This window comes from Siphateles boraxobius, unplaced genomic scaffold (assembly GCF_051911475.1).
Source record: "Siphateles boraxobius isolate OS27281-9 unplaced genomic scaffold, OSU_SipBor_1 13, whole genome shotgun sequence".
NCBI lineage: Eukaryota > Metazoa > Chordata > Actinopteri > Cypriniformes > Leuciscidae > Siphateles > Siphateles boraxobius.
The window spans coordinates 24,469,586-24,487,874 of NW_027508733.1; the positions used below are offsets into that span (position 1 = coordinate 24,469,586).

At 45.0% G+C, this 18,289-nt stretch overlaps 1 protein-coding gene across 1 annotated transcript; it reads left to right on the forward strand.

The window, feature by feature from the left end:
• Positions 1-781: 781 nt before the first annotated feature.
• Positions 782-6,703, forward strand: LOC143736155 (uncharacterized). Its single transcript, XM_077226780.1, has 9 exons — positions 782-1,867; positions 2,227-2,956; positions 3,171-3,724; positions 3,874-3,950; positions 4,048-4,225; positions 4,600-4,676; positions 4,806-4,914; positions 5,295-5,419; positions 5,602-6,703. The coding sequence occupies exons 1-7, from the start codon at positions 1,364-1,366 to the stop codon at positions 4,840-4,842; spliced, it is 2,157 nt and encodes a 718-aa protein (XP_077082895.1). The 5' UTR covers positions 782-1,363; the 3' UTR covers positions 4,843-4,914; positions 5,295-5,419; positions 5,602-6,703.
• The last annotated feature ends 11,586 nt before the right edge of the window (positions 6,704-18,289 follow it).

Genomic DNA, 18,289 nt, shown 5'->3' on the forward strand with positions numbered 1-18,289 from the left:
CGTTCTCGCAGTTTTCATGAGCACCTGTTACTGTCATGTTTTTATTAATTGTTGCTGTGGCATATATTGAGCTAGAGGATACGTTCGTCTCGTTGTACATCTCATAATCCAGGTGCCAAATTATAGCACATTTACCTTGAAAGGTTCCTACATTTCGATAGCCCATAGTTTTGTTAAAACATTCATACTCCAATGTTTTATCCAGAATGTAATTTTGTGGGGTCTCCTTATTGGCTTTATCTATTCTTACGTCAAGCTCCTTGCATGCACTTCCCCAACCCTCCTGGTTATAAAATCTGACAGATTTGGAATTACATGTCCAGCTCTGTTACAATATTGTGAATTAAATCTGGCACACTACATGTAGTCATATTGGTTCGGTACTATTCTTAACTTCTTCAAAGGTGAGGGTGAGCATAATACACATGTGCCTTGTTTTACCTGTCTTACCGTATACACTGCCCATTTATACCATTCATTATGATTAGCATCATCCAACAGTTTTTCTTTTTGTAGTTCTACTTCCAAATCAACTTCAGTTTGAGTATAATCTTCATATATAGTCATAGCTTTCTGCAGGGATCTTTTTACATTATGTCTGCGTGCTTTGTTACCTTGTGTTGGTTGAGTCAGGTTTGTCTGGGGTATTAATTTCTGGGAGGTCATTTTCTGGGAGGTCGATTCCTGGGATGCCGATGTCTTGGAGGTTGAGTGTGACAAAGTTGTATGGTTCATCAGCAGAGGGTCCTTCTCCAGGGGATTGTTCGCCTGGAGGCATTGTGTCTGGGGAAGCTGCTGCATGAGGTGTATCACCAGAAAGACCAATACTAGGAGCTCTCTCACCTTCAGGCTCCAGGTCCTCTGAAGGCTGTCCATCATTCCGCTCCGGCATTTCATCCCTTGGCTCAACGTGTTCAGTTTCCCTAGAATGAGGTTCATCAATGTTAATATCTTCACTTTCAGTTCCCTGCTCTTCTGGGGCATTTTGAGCTATCTCCTCTTGACTCCCTTCCGGACTATCTATTTCCTCCTCTTGCCTTCTAGGTCTCAGCCTTGGGACTCGGGTGCAATGATTCAAATGATACCAGGTTGTGCTGCCCTCTACCTGTCCTGCTGTGGGGGTTGCTCTTACTACAGTATAAGGTCCTTCTCTTCGTGGCTCATTCCTAACCTGGCCCTAGCCAGATGAATTTCGCTCCGCCTAGCTTCACTCACATCCATCTGGAACCGATCCATTGAAATGTGATTTCAGAAGGCTGGGCCTTATCAAAAATCCTTGCATATGATTGGATAAGCCACTTGTCTGTCATCTTTATCGACGTGCTCTTTCAACCACTCTCACCGAAGCCAACCCGTGACGCTGATGAGAGCGACGCAGGAAAAAACAAAACAGAACAGCCTACATCTTGGATATAGCAGCAGTGCAATCAGCGCAATGTCGGTAAATGATCAATGCCGTCTGTGCCATGAAAATGTGCGGATAAAAGGCAACATTGTGCACAGCAAACTTATTTTTAACAAAGAAGCCAACCAAAAAAGTATAGACGAACGACTTACTGAACTAGGTTTAACATTGTTACAAGTTCAGGTAAGATCATGTCGGATATGCAGTCGGTGCGTTCGCTTGATCGGCAGACTCGAAGATGCTCTGGCAAATTTTAGAGGATGGCAAAAAGCAGAAGAGGAACCGCTTTCAGAACAATCGTCAGAAACATTAGTGAGTGCAAAGACGCCTGTCGCACATAAACGGAACAGGGAACCGACTCCGTCGAAATTGCGTCCCCAACCCCGAACACCCACTGCTCCCCCAGCTACTAAATTGTCGAGGCCAACAACTGAGAACAGAGCTCGACAAAGTGTCACTGAGGTAAGTACAAATCGTGAAACATAAGACAGGCAATAGCTAATGATGTAAACCAGTGTAATGCAAGCACAATATGAACAGTTCTCACGTTTATAGTCTAATGTAATGGAGTTTGTCGACTAAAGTTTGGGGGATGGGTTGTGTTAACTTTAGTCCCATGTAGCTAGCAATCGAAGTAGCCTATGGGAGTAGGGCTATGTATGGTCAGATTGTACTTCAGGAAAAGTAGCTGCCAGTGTCCCATCATCCCAACAAAACAAAAATGAATGGCAATAAAGTATGGCACAGTATACAACAAATATTATTATGCATGTAAACAATAGTTACTAACTAAAGAAGATTTTGTTTTGTGTCTGTCTCAGGTAGTTATCTATTACGCCTCAAGGCCAAAGGGTGTCAGGATAGTATGTCAAGACGACACAGCAGGCATGGTGGAAGCCATCGCAAAGAAGAACTGGAGCGTGGCTGCCAATCATCTAACCAGACACAAAGAACTCTTTGGACCACTCAGTGAAAACATCCTGCAAATCATAGAGGATGAGTGCAAGAATATCTGCAATCCCTTCAAAGATTCCATGCTGTCCAAGTCATCAGCAGCAGATTTGAAGGCATTTTCATTTGAAAATTTGCAAGCAGATCTCCAGCGTTTGTCACCATTTGTGTTTTCAATTTTTTTACGTATCACTAAACAGTCTGCTAATATCGCTTGTGCTGCAGCAGCTATAGCTTTAAAAGGCAGAGAACCCCGCTTGTCAGCCTTCTCATATTATGTGAATGGTGTCCTACAATATGCTGGGGTGAAGAAGGCAGCTTTTAAAAGACTTAGCAAATTGGGCATAGCAACTTACTACACTAGTGCTGTTAGAAAGCAAAAGGAACTGGCAAGTACATGCGGAGAGGATTTTCAGCTACTGAAAGTAGCCAATGAAATATTCCTCAAGGAACATGAAGACACCAGCACAGCCAATGGTGGATCTGTTCCAGGAAGGGAAAACCAAGGTACCAAAGGAGCTACCCGAACAAGCACACTCGATGACTCTGTGGGAGACCTGGATGAAGCCATGCATAGCATGAAGCCGTTTGTCTTGTCAGGTAAGAAAGGCCAGTTTTTAACAATGTAAAATGTGTTTATGCATTCAGCTGCTTGAGATCTTTTTTTAATGTTGTATAATAATAATTGTAAAAATATTAATCGCTTTCATTTACAGCGCCTTTGTAAGTACCCAAGGTCACTTACAATCTATGTTTCATTTCTGTTAAGGCTTGATGATTGATGTTTTTTTTCTTTATCGTTTGTTTCTTACAGATGAACCTAGACAAAGCACTCAAGAGAACACCACTGTCACACAGCAGGCTATTGGTGTCACCACTACTCCTTTACAGATGGAGCAGCAGCCGGGTTCTGACAATGTTACAGCTGTGTTAGCCTTCAGTACAATAACAGACACTGAAATGGCAGATCTGGGCGTAGCAATAGTGCCTGAAGAAGCACCAACAGAGCCAACTCTCCCATGCACATATTCAATTATATTTGACAATCTGGACTTCTTCAGCCACACACACCACCAGTCTATCAACCGGGCAAACCAATCAATTCACTGGATCCACCACATAGCTGTGGAAGACAGAGTCCCTTCAAACCATCTCAGCAGACACAAGCCGACTCAACCACTCACAGATTACAACATTGGGAAATCCCTCCCTAGTCTTGACTCCCAAGCCCAAATGCGTTGCGATTATGTTGTCCTAGGAAGCCGAATACTAACCAAGTACCTAAACGCCTTCAAGCCGCTATCAGCAATCGTGGTTCATCACATCCCTCACCAGTATTCTGCAGAAATGTCCGAGCATTCAACCCACGTAAGTATTAAATGAACTACACTTCATTCGGAGTTGTGGCATTCTGTAGACTTTTTGACTTAAAGAAGCATATAACCTGGTAGTTAATTGGTATATGCTATCACTCCAAACTTTAATGCAATTTCAAATTATGTGTCCCTTCCTCATAGCACCCCCTTGGACTTCTGTTCAAAGATGAGAACCAGTCTACAGAGTTGGCTGATGTTCTACAGCATCTCCAGAATGAGTAAGTAGGCTGGGGTGGCCAAAACTGAATTACATGTTCAGCTTGGGAAGGGTATTGATTTAATAAAGCTTTGACATCTATTTGATGTGTCATGTAGGTATGTTCCAAAGGGCCCAGATGGACCGCAGAGCATTTTAGTCGGTGGTGACAGACTAACGGAGGGAAATAGCCGCGGCATACAGTGGGCCTTTGCCGAAGGAGAAAATGTGGACGACAGGCTGGAAGGCCTTGTCTTTAAGTTCGAAGATTGGCACGCAATTAGAAACCTTTTTGAGGTGAGTGACCTTATCAGGACAGGACTGTAATTACTTAAAGGACACCTGTACCCTAAAATAACAACAGGCACATAACATCAGCATCCGCCCCTACACGTCACCACACCACTTTGTTTGTTCACTTTAAGCACAATTTGTACAATTCTCTCACCATGTGTGCTTATGTTGCCAGTGGTTTAGGGATGACTGGCTGTTTGTTCAATTATTTTGCCCCATGAAAAGACAGATCCAATTAAGTACAAAACGTTGGCGTTGTACTTCTGTTAGATACTGTAAATGTATTCATTTATCTGAGTTTTTAGATCATGTCAATTTTTTTCTCCTTCCTCGCCAAATAGTTTTGTTGACTACTATAAAAATGAATTGCATTTTAGATCTATCATCGGGTCTTTTACAAAGAGGGTTCGGCAAGGGATCATGGGACACTCCTCGCCAATATGAATAAGTTGAGGTATGCTTACCTATCATAGAAGTGCTATTTTTGTGCATTGTCTTTGGCATTCTTAGTTGTTGTCAGTTTAATATCTACATGCTTTAATATTTGTATTCTGAATAAAATTGCATTGTTCACTGTTTTCAGGTTTTTCTCTTTCACCGATGAACCCCAGCCACCATGAATTACGGCTCGGTACTTAATCACGACTCTTTCTGCTCTGTCCTGTTGTCCAGCCACCATGAATTACGGCTCGGTACTTTATAACTCATTCAATTCTGTCTGTATGTCTGTTATGTAACTCAGGAGGGTGTGTGCGTGCGTGTGTGTGTGTCACTCATTAAATTCTCTCTGTATGTCTTATGTAGCTCAGGAGGGTGTGTGTGTGTGTGTGTGTGTGTGTGTGTGTGTGTGCGCGTGCGTGTGAGCATGCGTGAGGTTGTCACTCATTCAATTCTGTCTGTATGTCTGTTATGTAGCTCAGGAGGGTGGGTGTGTGCGTGTGGTCATCTGGTGATTCAGGTTAGGAATGTAGTCCAACCACCATGAATTAACAGTTTGGAACTTCAACATCACGACTTACTCTGCTCCATTACATACGATCACCATCATCAATAACAAGTCATCTTCTTACAGATGCAGCAATGCAAAACAAGGTCCACATACTGCATTCAATGCATACAAGGACTTTGTGCAGAAGGAGACTGCAGCTCTCTTCTTGGCTGCGGCAATGGTGCACTTTGGACTACAGAATGTGTCAGGTATAACACTTCAAACAAACTCCCAATCTCAGGGCAGACACCATCAACAATGCCACTGGGCTGGTTAAAACATTTAGAAGAACGGTCCAATTGTATTGTTTTGTATTCTTATTTTCTACATGTAACATCACAGCTAACTATACATGCATCTCACATTATCTGTCTTTTTAATGTCTCAACAGATGTCCCAGACGAATTCATCCCAGACCATATCTTAACTGGTCCACAAGAGGACAAAAGGACCTGGCTGCATGGTGTAGTCTCCCAAATTGTAGACAAATTTGTCATGTTTGAGGACATTTCGGACATTGTCAGCGGTGTTACAGATACAGCCAGTGACCTGCCCCAACAGGGAGAGAACCTCTCTTGTCGCGCCACAGGTTGCAAACGTTTATATAAGTACAGAAAGGCTAGGGAAAACCATGAGAGAAGAGAGCATGGGTTGACAGTATCTCCCAAGGCAGTTCCAGATACAGACAGGCAAAGTTCAGTGTTAGACCACAAAAAGCAACACACAGAGGCTAGACTGGGTTTTGGCTTTTTCTTGGCTGATCTGCAGGATGCAGTTAAGGAGGGAGACGGAGACAGGCTGATGCGATTGTATACTGTAGCGTTGATGTTCTACAAGGCCTATGGGCATACACAGTATGCGTACAGTACACTACTTCTAACCTTGCAGGTCAATTACACACTTTCCCCTCGCTTAGCACACAGTCTGGTGTGGAATAGGTTTTGGAATGGGAGGGGAGGAATGGGAAGGAACATTTCACTAGATCTACATCTAGAACACCTTAACAATTTTCTTAAGTCCTTTTTAAAACGCAGTGGTCCAAACATGACCGAACAAACAGCAGACAGGGTCAGCAAGTCAATTGGGGTCCTGAAAATTTTGATGGAGACCACAGACAGAGAACTACAGGTCTTAAAGTCCTCTGGTGTGCATCATGCTGCTCGTCAGACTGAGGACATTCTAGTTCTGGTGGAGGTTTTTAGAGAGGCTGAGCTGTTCAAGGATCACCCAGGCAGACAGTTCTCAGCATTCCCCCAATTTAGCAGAGATCTTTTGGCAAAACTCAAAAGCACTAACCTGAGTGGATGGGTGAAGTCCAAATTAAAGGAGTGGCAAGATCACCCTGTTTAAAAAAGGTTTTGAATGACCCCATATAATTGTAAATATAGTAAACAAAAGTATTTGTGTTTTTCTATATATTTGATTTGTAACAATTTTTTTTTTTAATTTTCAAATTTGTAATATGTAACTATTAAAACAGTAAATTCTGTCAACATTATTTCTAGCGTCATTATTTCAAAGATGGCATTCTAAGGTGAAAAAATAACCCAGGTTTTCAGCAAAATATTTTTTTATTTGCATTTTTCACTGTTACTTGTATACAAAATTATTTACATTGTTTGCAGTGACAGTCATTCAAGGACATTAGTACAATAGCATCTACTAGCCTGCTGCTGAGGGGTGCTAGTTTGACTCTGAACCGCTACTGTGTTGTGTTTCGATTTCAAAGTCCTCATCTTGCTCATCAAAATAACCTGTGAAATCAATGTCAGGCTCTGTGAAGCTCTCTTCAGGTAGAGTAGGCTCTGTGTATTCGAAATCGCCGAAAACCTCACTGATCACTAGGAGAATTTCGCTTGCATGCCGTGCTCTAAATACTGGAAGGTGGTTTGTAATATAAGCCAAGTCAAATATATAGGGACTGTGCTCGACTGCTGCTTCGATAAGTTCAGTGCCAAACCCAGTACAGACAGTCTTGTTAGTGATGAGTGGCATGTCTGGGACTAAAGTGCGCCTGTACTGCTGTAAGCAGGCCCGGATCACAGTCTTGTCTTCCTCAGTCACCTCTCTAGATCTAAGTGGAGTAGTACACACATTGGGTTCTACAGATTCATGTTTTGGAGTAGGCTCTACACAAACACCAGATGAACATGAACACATCGAGTGGCAGTAGGTGCAACAGAGATGACCCGGCTCCAAGCTTGTGGTGTGCTCTTCAAAGTGACTAAAGAGGGCTTTTCTAAAACAGCCCTGTGTCCCTGCATGAATCAATGCTTTCACTGTTTTATCAACCCTTGGTGATGCTTGTATATCATACAAAACTGCATGTGAAGGTAAAGAGTTTCTCCCAGCCCGCCCAACCTGTTGCACTATGTTTTCCACATCCTCTGGTGCCCCGTACATGACAACATGTGAGATATTAGGAAAATTGAGGCCCATCCCCAGTGCAGTTGTAGCAACAACAACCCTGCAGCTACCCTCACCCGTAAAGGATGCCAGCACTCTCTGTTTGTACTGTGGCAGTGTCTTGCTGTGGAACATTCCGATCAGCATGTTTTCAGCCTTATGCTCTGGATCTCTGTTCACCCATGCATCTTCTCCAAGTTTGGCTTTGAGACGGCAGAACACTCTTCCAACTGCCTTGAGTGATCTACAGTAAATAATGATAGGCGACATCAACAGTCTCTTCTCTCTGACCTCCGTCACCACCCAATCCATGCAGTCCAGGTCATGACTAGGAACATGCTTCAGCCCAAGCCTGATGTTGCTTCTGTTTGGGCTAACAGTAACTTGAGTTGCCTTCACCATGTTCAGCAGCGTGGTCACCCGGCCTCTTTTGACAATATCAGCAGATGCTGTCAAAGCCATGACAGGCGTGCCTGAAAGACAACATGCATAATATGAAAAGGGGGGACCACAATAACCTAGGCAGCCACACTGCTTGGCCCCTAATAACAATCTTTTTACAGGATTAACTCACCTTCTTTAACAATTGATCTGAGTTCTCCCAGACGGGCAAAGCTCTCTCTGAAGGCTGGAACCCCTTTGGCACCTTCGCCCCTGATAGATAGATAGATAGATAGATAGATAGATAGATAGATAGATAGATATAAACTTTATTTATCCCTAGGGGAAATTAAGACTCCAAGTAGCTTAGAGACATAGATACATCACACATATACATACAACAAGCAGGATTGCAAAAAGAAAGTCTCTAGGAATACAATCAACAAATAAGAATAAAGATACTATACACTAGACAATAAGGAAGATACTAAGAGAAAGATACTAAATAAAAAGACAACAAACAAGGTCCACATTAATGTGCTGCGGCAGTGTGATAAGGGTGACGGGCAGGGAGTAACCCTATGGTATAGGAGATATCAGGTATGATTTGGTGAGGTGCAAAGAAGTAGGCTAAGGCAAAACAGTGCAAGTTTAAGTCAGTAGACCAGGATTAAATACTAAAAACTTGTCTAAACACTAAGTATTGGTAGCAGCAGAGAGATGGTTTGGCACTTAACAGCGATCTCTGATAGCTTTGTTTATGTGTCAGGACTTCCTGAATGTCACATGATAATGGCTCTTCTTCATGTGATCCATGGACTTTACTGAACACACTTTGAACTATTTAAAAAAAAACGCTTCAGAGCGCCCACGCTCTGGTGAAGCTTAACAGGTTAACTTACCATTTATACGTGACGTGAACCTCATCGACTACGATCCCCACCAAGTTCTTCAGGTACACCTCTGAAGCAAGCATGCTCCGCCATTTCTCGTTGAGCCACGACTCGGGACTTCCAAATACCAGCTGGCAACGTCCGTCGAGAATGTCGTTTTCGTTTCTTCCTCCCTGCTGCATACCTGTAACACCCAATTTTCCAGCCTCTCTGATCTGATCCTCTATGAGAGCAATCAGCGGGGACACGATGATAACGATGGGGTGCTGCACTAGTCCCATTTCCTTAACTACCAGAGGAGCCATTTGGTAGATCAAGCTCTTGCCAAATTCGGTCGGGAGAAGGGCGAAAACATCGTTTCCACCAACAAAAGCCTTAAGAGCCGTTCTCTGATGTTCTTTTAATGAAACAATATTCAGTAGATTGGACAACACGGATGAAATAGCAGCATCAATGTTAACGCTTGCTTCCTCGATGCGAGCCGCCATTGTTGTCTGAATCAAAACAGTCTCACGGTCGCTTCTCCACTACGTCACATCTATGAAACTCCCGCCCTGCGTCCTGATTGGCTAAACCATAAAGTTGGTTGGAGAAATCACATTTCAATGGATCGGTTCCAGATGGATGTGAGTGAAGCTAGGCAGAGCGAAATTCATCTGGCTAGGGCCAGGTTAGCTCATTCCACCTTCTCCTAAAGACTCTTAGGTATACCTGGTCTCCAGGTACCACCGGACAGGGAACTTCTTCCTCTTCTCTTGGTCCCCTGCTTTGTTCCTGTGAATGAATAGCTTCGTGTATAGCAGTCAATTGTCTCATATATGTCCTTAATTCCAATTGTAACTGTTCTAACGGTGGCCCGTCATAAGGTCCTCTCAAATGAGGCACAGGCATTGGTCTCCCAGTCAACATTTCATGGGGGGTCAGATTAGTGATCCTGTTGGTTTGCATTCGATAGCTCATCAGTGCGAGTGGCAACTTATCTACCCAATTAAGCTTAGTGTCCGCACAAATTTTGTTGATTTTGGCCTTAATAGTCCCATTGACCCGTTCCACGAGTCCCTGTGACTCAGGGTGATAGACACAGCCCAGTCTCTGCTTGATCCTCAACTGTTGTATTACTGCCTTTACCGTTCTTTGAATAAAAGCAGACCCATTGTCTGAACTGATCTGGGATGGGATACCAAATCTTGGTATGACCTCTCTCGTCAGAAATGTTATCACAGTCTGTGCTCCTTGCTCTGCTGATGGTTCTGCTTCCACCCATCTGCTAAATCTGTCTATAATGACCAACATGTACCTTTTTCCTCTTACTGCTTTTATCATGTCCACATAATCCATTACTAAATGCTTAAAGGGCCCTTCTGGAACTGGAATAGAGCCTATTGGAGTTGTTGTTCCTTTTCTTACATTGTTCTGTGCGCAAATTTCACATTCACTCAGAAATTCATCTACCCTTGTTTGTAAGTACGGGGACCAGAATCCTTGTCTTTTTATTTTTCTCATAATCTCCCCCCTTCCACAGTGGTCAAAACTGTGGGCGTCAGGTATAAGAATATTAAGCAATGGGGTGGGGGCTATCATAAAACCTTCATGGGACCTCCAGATATTATTAGCATCTCTAGTCGCCCCCCTTTGTTGCCATAAGTGTATTTCAGGTGGTTTAGCTCTGGGCTGCATTTGGGCAATACTTTCTACAGTAGGGAGGGGCTGAATCAAAACGGATGTGCCATTACAGCAGATTGACACCAAGAAGCCAATTTTGCTTGGCTATCTACGGCATTATTGCCTTTGATAACAAAATCATTTCCTTTCTTGTGAGCCTGGCATTTGATGATGGCCAATTTGGCTTGAAACATCATAGCATTAATCAATGCAGTAATTGATTGCACCCCATGGGCGTATGCAGAATCAGTATAAATGTTGGCTGCTTTATTTTTGGCCAACAGACATGCTGCCGTAAGGGCTTTTAGTTCGGCCAACTGTGCTGAACAAGGCTGTTCACAACGTTGTGTCAGCACAGGAGTAAAATTGTCCCCATCTCGTTGTACAACAGCAAAGCCAGGATGATTACCCGAGTGATCTCTAAAGCATGAGCCATCTACAAAGTAGTCCACGTCTGCATCGACAATTGGTGTTGATTCCAAATCTGGTCTTAGACGAGTGAATGCTAGAGAGGCAGCAACACATTCATGAGGTGTTCCTTCCCCTTCTAGTGGGACAAAGTTAGCTGGGTTTGTTGTGGTACATCTTTTGATTGTTATATCAGGATAAGTCAACAATGTGGAATACGCCAAACATCTGGCCTGTGTCAAAACAAAACGTCCTTGTTCCAGTAACTCAGCAATCTTATGATGAGTATAGATGATGACTGGATAGCCCATGGTAACAGCAGAGGCTTTCTCATAAGCAAAGTATACTGCAGCTAGACGTTGTTGATAACATGGTGGGTAGCCTTGGGCTACACTGTCCAATTTGGTGCTATAGTAGGCAATGGGTTGCTTCTTCCGCCCACTGCATGTCTCCTGCATCAGGACAGCAGAAGCAAAGCCCTCTTTTCTGTCTGCTACATACAAATGGAAAGTTCTGTCATAATTTGGAATCGTTAATGCTGGGGCTGTTTGTAATTCTTTTTTGAGTGAGCTGAATGCTATCAGTGCATCAGGATCCCATTTCAATGGTGCTCTAAGATTTTGGTGACCAGCCTGTCTCATAATGGTCCGCAATGGAGCTGTTTTGATCGCATAATCTTCTATCCAATCCGCACTAAAACCAGTCATTCCCAAAAATGTCATCATTTGACCCACAGTTTGCGGTTGGGGTGCTTTACTAATTCCTTCCAATTGGCTGGGTGATATTGCCTTTGTTTGATGTGCAATTAATCGACCCAGATACTCTACTTGAGGCAAGCAGTATTGCAATTTCTCTTTTGAGGCTTTATGGCCACCTTCTGCTAATTTGGTTAATACTTTAATGGAGTCCTGATGGCACTGTTCCAGCGTCGTTGAACAGATCAACAAATCATCCACATACTGTATTAATGTACTATCCAGTCTTAAGTCTTCTAGATCAAGTTTTAAAACTTGGTTAAACACATGGGGTGAGTGTTTAAATCCTTGGGGCATTCTCGTGTATGTGTATTGTTTACCTTGGTAAGTGAAGGAAAAAAGGTTTCTGCTTTCTTCTGCTAGAGGAATGCTGAAAAATGCAGAGCACAGATCAATCACAGTGAAATAGTTAGCAGCAGGTGGAACATTTGTCAAAAGCGTATGTGGGTTTGGCACCTCAGCTGGCCAGTCTTCCACTACTTCATTTACTGCCCTTAGGTCATGCACTAGTCTCCACTTAGATTTATTGGCTTTTTCTACTGGTAAAATTGGAGTATTGCAATAGCTAGCGGTCTCAATCAGTACTCCTGCCTCTATTAACCCTTCAATCGTTTTTCTTATGCCTTCTATTGCTTCGCGTTTCAGTGGGTATTGCTGTTTCCTAGGCAACTGGACTCCTGGTTTAATAGCAATTCTCACAGGGTTTGCTGACTTGACTAGTCCTACATCTGTGTCATGCTTAGACCATAACTGTAGGGGCACCCTTTCTTCCATTTCTACCATTAATTCCTTAATTTTAGAGATTGAGTCGTGTTGTTGGTCTGTTTCTACAACCAGTTTGGGGGTACCTATCATATTAGTTACACATAGAATCTTTAAGTGTGTTTTATCTGGTGTTTGAAAAATTAAGGGGTTCTCAGTGGCTTCCCACCGTTTTTCCTTAGCTTTTAACATCATTGGACCTAGATCTTTTGCCTGACATCCTTCATTGACGCACAATGTCACATGTGGGACTGAATTATTAACCCTAAACCATGTTCTGGTGAAGTCACTGTATTCAATTTGTAGTGCTGCCCCTGTAGGTCCTATAATTATATGGTTTGATCTTAAATGCACTTTCTGGCTCTCAGTTTTCTCTAACCACTCTTTTTCCTGTTCTGGATCCCTAAGGGGGTCATATATCATTGTACAGTGATATTCAGTTTCTGGTGAGGTAGGTTTCAGGAATTGTTCTCTTATATACTTTTCCCATCTATCCAGTGTTTGTCTTAGTCCCTCATCTAAATTCCCAATCCAAAATGCATTAGCTTGTGGTTCCTGTTGATCAATTTCACTCATTACTATCATCTGTTTTATACCTGCACTATCTATATATATCCCTTGTGGAGTACACCATATCTGTAAATTTAGCTTGCATATTGCATCTCTTCCCAACAGATTGACTGGTGTTTGGTCTGATACTAGCACAGGAATTTTAATTTCAGAGTCCTTGACTTTTATGCTGACAGGAGTTGTCATTGGAATTAGCTGTGTTAGTCCCGAGAATCCTACTGTCTTTACATATTTTCCAGACCTGGGGAGGTGTGAGGCATAAGTTGGGCTCAAGCAGGTATATGTTGCTCCTGTGTCAAGCATAATAGGTGTTATCTTGTCCTCTATCTTAACCCGCAGCATAGGTTCTTGGTCAGCATTTGATGACAGCATTGGAAGCTGACTCCTCCCCGTAGGATTCTCTGGGCATCCCTAGTATCCTTGGTCCGGGCCACGCCATGGGTTGACGGGGCCAGATACCTGATACTGCTGGTTCTGATTTCCTTGTCGCCCTGGCTGTCTTAGCTGGGGCCCATCTTGGGGCCATGGGTTAACTGGGCAGAATCTCTTGGTGTGTCCAGGCTGATTGCATCCCCAACAGGTGCTTGGTTGGTCAGGGTTTCTTTGCTGGTTGTAAAATTGTCTCCCTCTTCCTCTTCCTAGGATTGTTCCATTTCTATTGTCTTGATGTTCAGGAAGGTATATTACAATTGGCGCAGCCAGTTGCTGTGGGTTTCCTGTGTTGACGGGCACATTCTGATTCATGTTGTTTGGTGCTTGCTGGACAGTCTGGGGAGCTTGACTTGGTATGTTGACAGCCGCCATCATGGCAGTCGGGTCGTCTGTCTCCTTCACCGCCGCTTGCACTTTCTTCTTTTTGTTGATTAATTCATCCAGCTGCAACTGGGTTAGTTTTCTTTGAAGATCTCTTTCTTGGTTTTTCAGCTTCTGCTCCTTTTTTCTGTGTTGTTCTACTGCATGAGCCACATGGTCACTAAATTCTTTAGGTGACTTTGAGGTCAGTCCCCCCACATCTTCTAACTTGGCTTTCACTGGTGCAGGCATGGCTTCCACAATGGCAGTCCTGAACAGTGCTGTTATCACTGGGTCATGTTCGGGGTCTCTCTCCAATGCTTGCTTCCACTTTCTTGCTTGTTTCTGGACATAAGTGATTGGGTTTTCCCCGTCTCTTATTGGTTCTCCTTTCAGTGATTTTGGGTCCATTTGGGTCTGATAATATTTTCTCAGCACTTGCCATATCGCTGGTCTGCATTGGTCCAGTGGTCTGGCGTCCATTCTAGGTTAATCAATCGCCTGATGTAGTCCTGCGTCCTGTAAGATCTCATTAGTCCTAGCTCCTCCTACGCATTTAGCCAGCAGGGCCTTAACATCTCCAAGGGCTAAAATCTTGCCCATTGTCTCTTCTTCCAGCGATCTGATCCACTTGCCAGCTCCTTCATGTAAATCAGGTAGGCGGGCTATCAGTCCTTCCAGATCCTGCCCCGCCCACGGCACATACTGTCCCTGTTGACCTTTAATTAGGATGGGGCACTGCACAGTTTCTTCCTTCAGTTGGTCCTCCTCTTGTTTGCATGTGCTTATCATAGGGCAAAACTTATGATTTTCCATATGCCAGTCTTCTTCTCCCCTATACGTGCTTGGTTTCTTTAGTGGCCGTCCCCTTAGGTTGTATGGGGTGGCTGGTGGGGCAACTGGTGAGATATCCTCTAGGAGTAGGGTCCCTGTCACACTCTTGACTTCCTTGCGAGGTCTGGCTGGGCTGAGTGAGCGTGGCTTGTGCTTTCGGCGGTTCTGATGTCTCTGGTGTTCTTGAGGTTCGTGTTGTTCTGAGCCCGTGACATTCTTCAAGGATTCTTGCAAGCTTTTAAAGCTGTGATTGATTTGTTCTTCTGTTATCCTTATATCTTGTTCCAGCTCATCACGCTCTTGTTCGAACAGCTGATTGGTGTCTACTTCCTGGTTCAGTTTTTCCCCAAGACTCTGCAGGGCTTTCGCTGCATAATGGTATGGATTAGACAGGGTGGGGTTCTTGCGTTCAGTCAGGTGTTTTCTATTCAAGCTGCTACCTTGGCTTCCATCTTGGCTTGGTGTCCCCTTGTCTAGTGGAGATGATGCTTCAAACATGTCAGCATCTGCCAATATTTTGTGATCATAACCTGTATTCCTGTGGTCTTCTCTTTCCTCCTCCTCTCTTTCTTCTTCCTCATCTTGCGTATCTGTGAGGGTTACATTGCCTTTGATCTTCACAGTGCCCTCCATCAGGGGGAGCTGTTTACCAGTCATATCATAGGGTGGTGCATAAGGGGGTGGGGTTTCTATTTTGCTATCTTTTTTCTCTGTTTTTGCCTTTAGTTCCTTAAATAGCTGTATGGCTTTATCTCTAAATAAATTCAAAACCTCCTGTTCCCTTCCTCTTTTCTCCTCCCTTTTCTGACTTTTATCATGAGCTTTGTGGTTTTTTATCAGTGCCCTCATTTCCCTACACATAGCCAAGTCAAATGTTCCCTCTGCTGGCCAGTTAGTATTTAACTTTTTGGTCCTTTTTTCCCACTTCTTTGATAATTTTTTAATAGTGTCCCTACATATTGGATATTGTGATGCAAGCTGCTCTACTGGGGTCTCTTCTTGAGGTGACACCGAAGCCATCGCTGCAACCAATTATCTATACAGTATAAGTTTTTTCAACCTTCTGTTAAATTTAAGAATTCAGGTATTTGTTTTGTTTTCTGAAGGTATTTCAATATGGTTCGTATTGGTACCTCAGACAGTGGCTTCGGCGTCACTTCTTCTAGCTTGTCGTCTCCTAGCTTGTCGTATGTGCTGCGTTTCCAAATGATGTCCTCCCCCAAGTAAATTAATTCGAAATCCCATGTTATGTTGTCCTCAAACCATCGACCTCTTGCAGTTATTTTCCCTTTCCTATACAAATAAGTAAGAGATGGGGTCAGCTTCACCTCATAGCCTTTCCACATGGTTATTGAAATATTCAGTTCTTCTCAGGTGCAGGTCTTTAGCGTTAATGGCTCAAATAAATCAACTAAAGTTTTTCTTTCTTTTTTGTACAAAAGCCTCCTCCCTCTGCTCCCTCTCTTGCCGTGTCTATTCGTCCAGAGCCTCAGCATCCTCGTTGGTGCCTGACTGTTCTTCTAATTCTTCCTTATTTCGCCACACCTCCACCCACATATGCCGAATGTGGCGTGGGTTGTTTTTCAGCACTACCATTACCACTAGTTTTTTCAGTGTCCAATTCTCTACCAGTGCTGGTCCGACCTCTCCCCTTCTTCCTGCCTCAAAAATTATGTCACTTTCCCACTTAACTGGTCTGATACATGAGCATACTGTCATGTAAAGGTTGTTCCCTTTCAGTCGAGAACGTCAGACGTAGTCGACGGTCGACTGAATTGGGATCTCGCTAGAGAGCCTGTCTTCTTCGAGTACTATTGAACGAGCCAATGTAATTGGCGTGCGTGATTCGCATCACACACTCCGCCCCCGCGGCGGGGGTATAAATACGGAAGTGGATGCACGCACTAGTTGCCTTTCGCTTCGGAGCCGATCGTTTGATGTCTCTGAGAGTGCTGTTGTCTACAACGAGCGAGTGTGTCGGTGTTCTTCAGGAAGACTCTCCCAGTGCTGGTGTTCTACAGCGCGAGTGCAGCGGTGATCGCGAGCTTTGAGCTCTCAACTGCTGTTTTAACAGCAACAAATTTCTAAATGTTTGTGTGTGTTGATGGCTGGTTAGAGGGCGGAAAAGTGAGTGCTTCACTGTTTCAGTTCTCTGTTCAGTGTTGCCGCGGTCATTCCCCTGTGTGCTCCGGCACTGGTGACGGTCCTATTTTCTGAAAGAGCAACACGGGTGCGTTTGCGTCTTTTTCAAGATGTCATTCCGCCCGTGCGTTTCTGGGTGCGGTCGTTCCCTGTCTCTCTCTGATGGTCACAACTGTTGTGTCACGTGTTTGGCTTACAGCACGCTGAGACAGCTTTTGTGGACAGCTCATGTTTTCACTGTGGGAACATGACTGTCGCAGTGTTGAGGGCGAGACTCGCCTTCGTTCGCGGAGAGCGAGTCCCCATTACCATGCCCCACCCTCGGGTGCTGTGTGGGATGGGTGACCGGAGGATAGTGTTGGATGTCCCGCCCGGTAACCATTCCCTGTGGGCTCCTCACTCCTCCCTTCCACTGCAACCACTGGAGCCTCCTGTGTTGTCTGCTGGTCCATCTGTAATGGGTGGGCCAGCGGTTTCACTCGGGGCTCCCCTGGAGGACAGGACGCCGATTGCAGCATCGGAGGGTGAGCTGACTTCTAAAGATGATGACTCGGCTGCATTGTCTCCCTCCGGGAGTTCAATGTTGCCCGAGCCGGATCCAGAATTATCAGCTATGCTGAAACGGGCCGCCGAGGCTGCCGGGCTCGAGTGGAACCTCCACCGTGTCCCGTTCAGTCTCGGTTGGAATCTGGAGTTTGGTATCTTGGGGCGGGCCGCGCTGGTTCTCAGCTCGCCGCCCCAGTGCCTTTCTTTCCCGAAATGCATGGAGAGCTTATCAGGTGGTGAACAGCATCTTTCTCTGCCAGAAACTGCCTGAATAGCTTTTCCCCCTCATTACCCTTGATGGAGGAACGGTGAAGGGTTGCGAGGTGTCCCTCCATTGGAGCGGTCTGTCGACACAGGTGCACCTGTGTCCGGCGGCCGCTGCCTTTTGGGGGGATCCTCGTCTCCCCCCTAAGGCCTGTGAGTTTTGTCTGTTCCGACGGGCAGAGCTTACAAAGCCTGTGGGCAAGCCCCTTCCTCTTGCGTGCCATGGCGTTGCTGCAGGCTAGGGCACCCATGGCATGCACGAGGGTAATCCAGACCGTGCGCTCATAGGTGAGCACCGCACTGCATCCGACCTCACCCTCCGGGGTACGGGGGTCGTAGCGTGCGTGATCGGTCTGGCGATGTCCACCTTGGTGGTCCAGTAGCGCCTTCGTTGGCTCAGCCTGGTTGGTATGGCGGATGCGGACAAGTTTCGGTTCCTGGTCTCCCCAATTTCCCAGGTTGGGCTGGTCGGCGACGCGGTGGAGAACTGCATCAAACAGTTCTCTGCCGCTCAAGCGCAGACGGAGGTCATCCGGCACATCCTGCCCCGGTGGCCAGCTGGTGCCTCCACCCGCCGCCGGTGGCAGCTCCTCCGCCTGCTCGTCGCCGTGGGCGTTCCCCGGCCGCCGCTCCTGCTGGCCCTCCGCAGCAGCCTCCACCCAGG

Bases quoted from the DNA above. Each gene is read 5' to 3' on its own strand.
- LOC143736155 (XM_077226780.1), top strand. From the start codon at position 1,364: ATGAGAGCGACGCAGGAAAAAACAAAACAGAACAGCCTACATCTTGGA. The intron at 2,957-3,170 runs GTAAGAAAGGCC...TGTTTCTTACAG, and splicing joins GAAGCCGTTTGTCTTGTCAG to ATGAACCTAGACAAAGCACT. The intron at 4,226-4,599 runs GTGAGTGACCTT...ATTGCATTTTAG, and splicing joins CAATTAGAAACCTTTTTGAG to ATCTATCATCGGGTCTTTTA.